Raw genomic sequence first — 10,544 nt, forward strand, 5'->3', positions numbered from 1 at the left:
TAAATTTTTATATGTTCTGTTTTATAAAATGAGCTTGTTTTATTCAATGACAACACACCAATAATTTCAAGTAATGTTTGTTAATTTCCAAGAAACAGTATTATTGAATCTATATCTATAAACAAATTTAAAAATCTTTCTGTTAATTTACAAAATGAAATTTTAAATATTAATAAAATTTACCAAAGCATAATTAATTAATGTCATCTTATTTTAGTTACAAAAAATTTTTTCTTAAATCTTTAAATTTAAATTTAATTTAAGTTCGCGATTCCTCATCAGTAATTCTAGAGAAACTTAGCCAATCATTATATTTCACTTTATATACTGCCTTTATCTTCATTAAAGATTTACCGCCTTATTTATCTCCTAGTCATATGTTCGTCGTTGTTTCCAAAACACTTAGAACGGTTTCATAATCGTTAATAATGCAGTTTTTACGCTGAAAAAAGCCTCTTCAATATTATGAGGCTTTCTCTTTTTACTTATCCCCAATAATGGTTTGGAGTCTTACTTTTTTTAAATTTTAATACCGTATAAACTGTTTTTAATTATGACACAAAAGAAATTGGCACGTATTGACTCCAAAATTGGAATGATTGTTGTTTCGTTTACAAATCGTTTTAAATTAAGGTATTATTTTTTTAATATTTTTTGCTCATAAAAAATAACTTTTTTAAAACTATTTATATTTATTTTTATTATGTATTAGCTTATTATAATTATTATTTAGACACTCTGAAAAAGGCACCCACTGATGCTGAAACGTCGCCGAAGTTTTAATTTTTGTTCTAAAAATAAATGGAGTTGAATTGATAGCTCTAATTTGTTTTAATTTTGCCGTGACCGTAAGACAGAAGAAATAATTTTTTCTACAATTCATTATTGCATTGTCGGTCAAGGAATCGCTTGATTTGGTGTTTCCAAATCTTTACATCATTTACATTTATAGTTTAAAAAATATATTTTTGATTCAAAGAAACTAATTTTCCATTTTTAAAAATCATTTTTAATCGACGGACATCATTTTTAACAAAGAAGATGAATTAGTTAGCAAGAAGAAGAATGTTATACAATCACAAGATCAACGCATAAGAAGAAGCTCTAAATTTTAACAGAATTTGCAAAAATCAAACGTTGGTGGTAAGTTCTGCTTTTCAGAACTATTATTTGAATGCAAATAATGCAACGATAATATATCAACTTGATCGTTTATTACTTATTTTAAAAATATCATTTTGACTTCTTGTTTTTTAAATGTTAAAAAAATATTCAGAGTACGTTGTCTGATAATTTCAAAGCGGCGAGACATATTTTTTCAGTAAAAAAATAATCTGAATATAATCGGAATAATAATTTTGGGTTACAAAGTTTGTGAAAATATAGTGAATAACCTTAAATATAAACCATTTCTAACCTATCTAAATGGACGGTATCATGGCACTGGAACAACATTCTTACGATTATGTAAAGAAGTAAAACAAGTTTCTGAATAATTTTCTACAGAGCAATTTCACGTTAAATTTTCTTAAGGTCTAAAATGTACAATTTTGAATTAATTTAGTATGGTTGGCAACTAGCAAAAAATGAGATACTCTTAAGAAAGCAGAACCTCGATTCAAATTCGCTCTTCTAAAGATTTTCCAAAGTCTTGAATCTATGGTAAGGAGGCAAGAAACTTCATTATTTTCAAAAAGCAATCAATTACCATATTTTCTTATAATACCATAAACCGTAGATATGCATCAAATAGCACTAATTTCTTTTTAAATAGGAGCAGTCTACTGATTAATATATGAAAACAGGTTTCTATTTTAAAGATTTAAACATCCAAACAGTATAATCGACATATATTCAAAAATTCAAAAATTATAACTTAAAATTATGAAATTTGTAATTCAATTTTTTTTTAATTTATCATTATTTTCTAAATTGTGAAATAACATAACTGCCCCACTTCTATAGTACACCTATATTTCAGAAACTAGTACAACCAATAAAATTGACGAAAATTGTTCGCAACTTCTTTCCCTTGGAAAGCTTATTTAAAAGAACTTAAATTTTTTAACTTTTAATGACTAATTGGACTAATAAATTGATTCACTATTATGGAATATACTGTTTAATCATTAATTTTTAATTATTTAGATATTATACTTATAATTACATCCTTTTGATTGTTTGAAAACGAATAATAATAATAATATAAATAATATAATTAATTATATAATTATTAATATAATTATACAAATACATCAATATTATCAGTATAAAAACATTATTCTTATTAATTAATTTGGTCCCAATTGATTAGACTGTTTAACTCGAGCGATAGCATCTAGATTAAAGTTCTGCAGACAATAACTCGTGTTTAATATAAACCCCTGATTTCAAAAAGCAATAAACAAAATGTGTTTATTCACTCGAAACCTTTTAAAATTCTTTTAAATTGTTGGTTACAAATGTTGACCTAAAATCTGGATTTTTAAAAAACTTTTAGCGTTTAAAATTCTTTGCCAATATCTTCACAGCTTCTACACTGAAAAAAATCATTCTTAGCACCAAGTAAATGCATTTACTTGAATCCTATTTCTTAGCATCAAGAAAATATTCTTTAACATAAGTAGTTTTTATTTAATCCAGGCACGTTTCTTTTGTTGATCTAAAAAAATGAATTCTTTGGCTATATTTTCTTGATTTAAACACGTATTTCTTACATTTATGAAAATGATTTCTGTAATTCAAAAGGTCTAGATTCGTTGAAATGTGATTTATCGTTCAAATAAATATATATTTGATTCAAAGAGTTCGATTCTTTGAACTGATTCGGGACACATTTGGATCAATAATTTTTCTATACTTGAATAAAGAATTTAGGTTTATTTAAATTAAAAAAATAATAATTTAATTCAAAATAATATTAATTAAATTACAGTATAAATTTTTTGTCACAAAGGGTTCATGCATTTGTAGCAATGGAGCATTTATTTACATGAAAATGGTATTGTGTTTACATCAATTCTTATTTCTTCAGTGGAAGATTATTTGATTACTAGAATTAAAATACTCATAACAAATAAACATTTATTCCAACGAAGTAATCATTTTTTAAAGTCGTAAACTTAACAATTTGGCGTCACTTGTTTCAATTGAATACTTCTTTAGATTAAGGAAATATATTGTTAAATTAAATATCCATGTTTTTGATTCAATGAAATATTTCTTTGGCATTTATGTGGAAGTTTAAATACGGTTTTCCGCCTTGAAATTTCGATGTCACGTTAGCGTCGTGGTCGACGCTGTGGACTTTACACTCGATGGACCCAACTTCAATTCCTGCTGGGCGTGGATTTTTCATAGAATTTTTCTGTTTCAGGTTCATCAAGGTTTAAAATTATGTGATTTGCTTAAATTAAATATGTATGTTAATAACAAGGATAATTATAATTTAGGTTAAAAGAATCCAATTCCTTAATGCAGGAAAATATGTACTACAATTGAAGAATGAACTACTTTATTGCACTCGCGCATGGTCTAGGCCAAAGACATATTTTTTTGAATCAAGAGATATAGTTTTGTGCTTCAATTATTCAGAAATTTTCTGTGGGGAAATAGTTCTTTGGTCCTATAAAATATTTGCTTGAACTTAAAATATATTTCTTTTCTTCAATTCATATTTCCCATCTCGGAGAAATATTCTTCCAATTCATGTGACATTCATTTCAAACAATGAGTCATTCATTTGGTGTAAAATGTATATTTTTTGTCTTAAATTCATATTTCTTTGATTCAAAGAAACATTTCCCGTCGAACAACAGGTCGTATTTATTTGCCTCTAATAAATGTTTCTTTGAAAATAAACAGTACTTTTACCTACTTCAGCCAAGTAAAATTCACTTGGTACCAGTAATCCTTTTTTTCAGTGCACTGGAATTTACTCGATTTTTTATTTTTAAATCCAACCAAATTAAAACATTTTGCTTTAAAATATTCTACTTTTCTTCGAAATTTACGACATTTAGTTAATTTTAAAAAAAATGTGCAACAAATAGTCTTGGAACCCTAAAGAATTGCTTTCATTTTCTTGAAATCTTAAAAAATCACATACATCTAAATTGATTTATTAATATTATGAAGTAAAGATAAGTCGATTATTTCAATGAAAATAATCATTTGAGGCTTTTCATGCTTTCCAGGATTTAATTAATTATTAGCTAATTCATTTTGTTTGAAATCTTATTAAAATATTAATTATTTCATAATAATAACATTATATTGTCGATATTTCGATAAGTTTCCAAAGAGCTGAAAAAATTGTAGAATCTGGTTACGATGTTACTCTCCTAATCTCTTAATCCAATTTTGGACTCATTAAGGCGAATAAAATATCGTTGGATTCGTCAAAAATAGTAGATTTTTAATATAATATTTCTAAATTACTTATTGCAAAATTAAGAAAATGCAGATATCGTATTTTAATTATCATCACTTAAAAGTGTACAGGGTCAATTTATTTCAATATTATCCAAGAAAAAGTAGGAGGAGCACTCACATTAGTCGGATAGAAATTGTATTCTAGTAGCTGGCGCAATTCAGAAAGCGAAGGACCAGGGCCCTGGCTAACAGGTAAAACTCGGACCGCGGGCGCAATTCGTGTGCCCCGGTGTAATGTCCCAAGCCCCCCCCCCCCCCCATTTGCGGCACCCTGTTCAACTGCACAAGTCGCACTCCCCAAAAATCAGCCTTGTCATTTTATGAAAAAATTTTATTTTCTACCAAGTAGTTAAATTTTCCAATGAATAGTTTTACTTTGAACTAAATACTTGAATTTCCTACCAAAATAGTGAAATTATCAACCAAAAGTATGAATTTTCAACAATTAACTTTACTTGTTACATACTTTGTTTTGAAAATCTGTCGCTCTTGCAATTTTGAACGTGCATGATAAGAGGACACGTAGTGCAGTCTTTGGCTGAAAAGACTAACAAGTGTCCCTGTTGGCTGTAACAGTATTCTAAAAGGCCACAATAAATCTTGTTGAACGACTGGTTCCTTTATGCCTCCCGCCGGGCTTGGAAAAATGTATCCTTCCCAAAAACAGAATATAGTATGGAAATAAATATAAAAGTTTTGCTTCTCTATATTAATATCGCTGACACAATTAAAACAGTACACAATATTCAAATGTTTAGGTAATATTTTAAACATTCATGCAATTAATATTTATTGAAAGAACTTACACTGTGAATATGTTATCTATTATTATTTCGTGAGCAATGAGCCATGAAAAAGTAATAAGAAATTGAATGTAATATAATACTTTACAATGGAATATTGTCCGCTAAGAGTTTTGAAAAAAAAGATAATTTAAGATTTGAAGGGATAATAATTGTTTTATTTTCAATCAAAAGAATTCAAAATTTAATTATTGAAAAGTGAAAAAAATTAATTTAAATGCAAAAGGATTCAAATCTGACCATTTAAAATTAAAAATTAAATTGAATATTTCAAATTAATAGCATCTGAAATAATAGAAATGTAAATTTGTATTAAATTAAAAAAAAAAATGGAATTATTCTGAAAAAACGTCTGAAATAAAAAGTACGGTTAAATGGCAAATATAAAAAAATTCAGAAATGAACAATGTTCAAAATGTCCATTGGACTGTTCGAAATTCCACAATTTCAATGCTAATTTAAAAGTTCAAAATTATAAATAGGGAAACTGTTATAATTTAACGCTTACCGCAAAACTTCAGAACTCTAAAATTGAAAAACTATTCCATTTTTAAATAGCAATTTTTTTAAACTGATCTTGCAAGGTTAAACTTGTCGGGAAATTTTTCGAAAACAAAATTTTATATTTAAAAGTACAAACTTTCAATTTTGAACGTTTCTGTACAATAATTTCATTTTGAAAGTCTACATGGTCTACAATATGGAAACAAAATATTGCCAACGGTGACAATGAAGGTGAATTTATTTTTTAATTTTAAACAATTCTGTCTAATCAATGTTCACGGTGAATCATAATTTTTTTTTTTACTTTTATCAAAATTTATATTAGGATAATTTCAAAAGATTTTAATTTGAAAGATTCAACTCTGTGTTCGATGTCAACTCTTGCCTGTCGTAGTAGCTGCAATTCGCTCTTGATTTACATGTATTGTACGTTCATTTATAAGTATTGAATGTTGTTTTTTATGACAATTTTTCATTTTTGTGTTGAAAATTCATCTATTTGGTAAAAAATTAATTTGTTTGGTGGAAATCTTGATTAGTTTCTTGAAAATTTGTTTCTTTTCTTCTTGAAAATTTACTTATTGGACATAAAATATAACTGTTCTATTTTTGTTCACGAATTTCTGGTTTACTGTTGAAAATTCATGTATTTCCATAGATATGATTGCATTTATAAGATTTCCTTATTGTATCCATGGATATAGAAATCGAAAGAGCAATTCTGTCAGGATCGCCAAAATGTTATGCGTGAAAATGCTAAATGAGCTTCTTTTGCAAGCTCGAAGTCAATATCTGACTTTAAGCGCTTTATTTGCGTTCATGAGTAAAGGTATAGAATTAAACTCTTCAGAGAAACAACGCTTCATATATGCTAATTAGTCGTAGAGTGGAGGTAATTGTCAGCTCATAACAATTTATGATATAGTTAATTATTTAAACCATATTATGTATTACATATTAATCAATTTATAATACATTTTTTATTTGTCACTTGTATTTTTAATTAAATTATATTAAATTTTAACTTTATTAAATAATGTATTTTAATAATTATAAATAATTATTATCTTCAATAATAGTATTAATAAATAATTTGTATTACTTTCATGCTATTAATAGTTAACATTTTCAAATTTCCCAAACAAGTGGAAAGAAGCGATTGCGTACAGCTACGATTCCAGTCAGTTTTATTTTAAGCAAATTAAAACACGCAAAATGGCGCAGGCCAGACTCAAATGACATATTGTTGTGAAAAAAAAGGTTCTTAATTTTTCTAATTTGGGCGTGTTGCATAAGGCTGCAGAAAAACTTGAAGTACTTTCTAAACATTTCTTGATGCATATTTGGTTTTAGCCAAGATTTCGAGTCTCCTAGCGCAGTGTTGCAGCACTCTTCATGGCATGGGCGCGCGCGGTTATGTAGATATACCATCAGCAGCCAAATAAATTTAAAAAAGTTAAAAGTAGGAGGTTCGGAATCGATATCTTAACATCAAAAAACGTATTTCACGAACGCTATTAATAATACGAAATTCAATAAGATTTTCTAATTTGTGTATGTATCATCGAAACAAAAATGTATCAATAAACGGAAAATAGTCGTCAATATTACTTAAACCATGCCTGAATCCAGTAGTCAATTTCATTTTTTCATATTCAAGAATCGACTTTTGGTCACGGAATTCGTATCTCCTGGCCCATTGTGTATTGTGGGAACTTAGTTTTTTTAATTACACGATCATGCTAATTTAGAGGGAAAATTAAGTTTTCAATAATTAATTAATGTACTTGGGTTCAGGATTTGTTTGTTCAGCATGGCGGTTCGTTATGGCACTGGCTGCACCTACCGCGCCAGTATTTTATGTCACAGTTTTACTCAACTGCATTTGAAAGTTTCTCCAATTGCATTTAGGTCCCTGTTCTATGCAACTCAATTGAAAAAATCTATTTAATACATTTGTAACATGTGCCATCTATTACCATCTATTATTAAACTTTAACGGTATGCTGTTAAAGTTTAATAATAGATGGAAAAACTTAGATTAAAGTGTCTGATGAGGTGTCAAACTTAATAGTCATGTAATTCTTTTTCAGCAATCATTGCAAGATACCAATACTACGACGACAACTGCGACAGCCGTAATTTTACGTGACGAGGAACAATCAATAGTCTTAGAAGCAAGGAAAATAAATAAAAATATTGAAAACCCGGAAATATACGAACGAGATTGGAGGAAACAGAACATTAGTAAAGGAAAATATTTGGGACGGAAATTATAGCGTAAAAAATAATAAATAGAATTGATAAGTTAAATATAGTAATGCAATATGATGATAAAAGAACGAGTTTTGTCTAAATATTATTGTATATTCATTTAATATTTGACTAATATTTAATTCTCATGAATGAATAAAGCAGGAATGTATAGCTTATTAAATTTTACAACCTATACGAATTAACATCCCTAATATTAAAATTTAGTATAGTTTATAATTAATACATTTTATTTATATATTTTATATAGAAAATTATGCAAATATTATATACATAATAAGAACGAAAAAAAGACTTGAATCAAATAGTTGTAACTACTTAGCAAAGTTTACCTCAAATAAGTCCCTATTTTCTGAGTATAAGGGACTGCTTATCGATAAACAAGGGAATAATAGAATCAATGAAACTATTTGGATAAAAAATGCATAAATTTAAATCTAATGAATATTGAATTAATTTGAATCATTACATTCATTTGTGTTCAGCTGAATGAAATATTATGTGTGAACAATATACTAATATGCTTGAGATAAATAATTGAAAATCTAGTTAAACCAATTCATAGGCCTAGCCCAATAAAAGGTTAACACAGGGTCCTAAGCTTATAAAGTAAGGATGTGCTGTCATCTGATTGACTAACGACCAGCTGTAACAGACTTTATCGACGTTCTCCGATTCACATTATCGCCTTTTATAAGTGCTGTCTTCCCCAACAAACCGTTAAAAAAATACAATACCTCTCATTAACATATAGGCTGAAGGCGATTTACAGGCGCATCTTCTTTCAGTGGCAGCACACTACTTAAGCGAATATTAATGCGTTTGAAGTCGCCTTAAGCAGAAGTTATGACATTTAAAAAATTTTTTACCCTGAAAAAAAACTATTTCAATTACTCTGTGACATCCTAACGGCAAATTTAACGTATAATCCGAATTGCAACAAGTTAAATGCCCATCTTGCTGTTTTTTAAATACTTTTTTTGCATGATGCGGAAGGAATACTACGTGGATATTATAAGGGTACGCTCTAGCGTATCCTTTCCGTTTGTTCGATCGGCCAGGGTACATACCGCTTGAGAGTTGAATAGTTGACGACAGTACGCTTGGAGAAACTTATGAGACCCTAAAATCCCACTTATGATTATACTCGCAAATACTTGCTAGAGCCCGTGATGACGACGAGGCGAAGCTAAGACTGGGTCTAAGCGCCGTGTTTGAGCCTTAAAGTTCAACCGCCTGAACGTAAAAAATTGTATTGACTCATGTTATATTATAAAACTATAATTTTATTTTTCCTCAAAAATCATGCGCTGGCGTTTATAAAAGACATACAAATTGAAACGGTACTCTTAGAAAATAAAAAGTACCCCTCTTGAGGAACAAAATGGAACATTTTTACTCTACAATTTACAATGCATATATTTTATACATTTTCATACAGAATAACTTTGCGGATCATGAGAAAACTAACATGATTAATCACTCTCTGTGGCTCATTAATTTTTTGTGTATAGGAATTAAATGAATTCGAATATCCAAAATGTTTAATTATTTATCTTTTTTTAATTCTAATTTGTGTCCTCTCGTTACAAAACTCGCTAACTCCTCAATTTTAGGAAATGCGTGTTTTCAGTTGTCTGAGGCCTAAGGTACATGTTACATCCATCGGAAATCAGAAACTAGCCAAAACCAGCCAAATCCCTGTTGAAAATTATTTTGAAAATCATAATGTGCTGCAAAACGTGTGAGCCCGTTGAAGACGGTAATGCCTCAAAAGTATAAAATCGCAATGGTTATTTTAGAATGTGTTTCAAAACTTTCTAGCTTTACAAAAATAACACTGTTCCTTCATTTCGTGTAAGCATTTGAGTAATCTAACTAAAATTCTGAGTTTAATTTTTTTCAAATAATATTTACTTACTGATACAAAATAGTTTTGTTCATTTGCAATTCCAATAACTTAATATTTACATCAAATTCAGTGACACATTAAAAATGTGTTTTCAAACACCCTGCTCTGAAATCACTTAAAAACTAAGAGATTTTGTTCCCAACTTAATTTAGCTCGGTGAGACAAAAAAATCAGCTTTTCTCACCATTTTTTTGTTGAGGGGACCGGTTTTGCAACTAGACGCCACGATTATATCTAAAAAACTTCCGTATACATTTCACTTCTAATCAATGATAAATAAATTAGAAAATCGATTTAAAAAACTTGTCCAGGAAAAATTGTTTCTAGCAGATCGAGCCCTTACGAAAATATATGATAGGAAATAAAATGACAAGTGTGTCATTTTTGTCTGTCATTTTTACACTATATTTTTTTCGCGACCACAGGAAAACGACTGGAAAAAACGACCGGAGAAAGTAACAGGCAAAATGACAACTGAAAGTGACGTGCCCTAATTGGCCATTTGTTGGAATTTTTTTGTAATTGTAAAAATTTATTAATGCATATCAGTTTCTTAATCACTTTTATTTATCTTACAAACTTTTAGCTAGATATCTTCTTTCATATAGAACTGGTAT

At 28.5% G+C, this 10,544-nt stretch overlaps 1 protein-coding gene across 3 annotated transcripts in view; it reads left to right on the top strand.

Annotated features, from left to right (window-relative positions):
- Window positions 1-8,061, top strand: part of LOC117174802 — a 270,991-nt gene extending 262,930 nt beyond the window's left edge. For all 3 annotated transcript variants that reach the window (XM_033364177.1, XM_033364176.1, XM_033364178.1), the window contains exon 4: window positions 7,835-8,061. In XM_033364177.1, coding sequence (XP_033220068.1) covers window positions 7,835-8,020 — 186 coding nt within the window. In that variant the 3' untranslated portion in view covers window positions 8,021-8,061. The remainder of the gene's footprint in view (window positions 1-7,834) is intronic.
- Window positions 8,062-10,544: the final 2,483 nt, after the last annotated feature.

Source organism: Belonocnema kinseyi, chromosome 6 (assembly GCF_010883055.1).
Source record: "Belonocnema kinseyi isolate 2016_QV_RU_SX_M_011 chromosome 6, B_treatae_v1, whole genome shotgun sequence".
NCBI lineage: Eukaryota > Metazoa > Arthropoda > Insecta > Hymenoptera > Cynipidae > Belonocnema > Belonocnema kinseyi.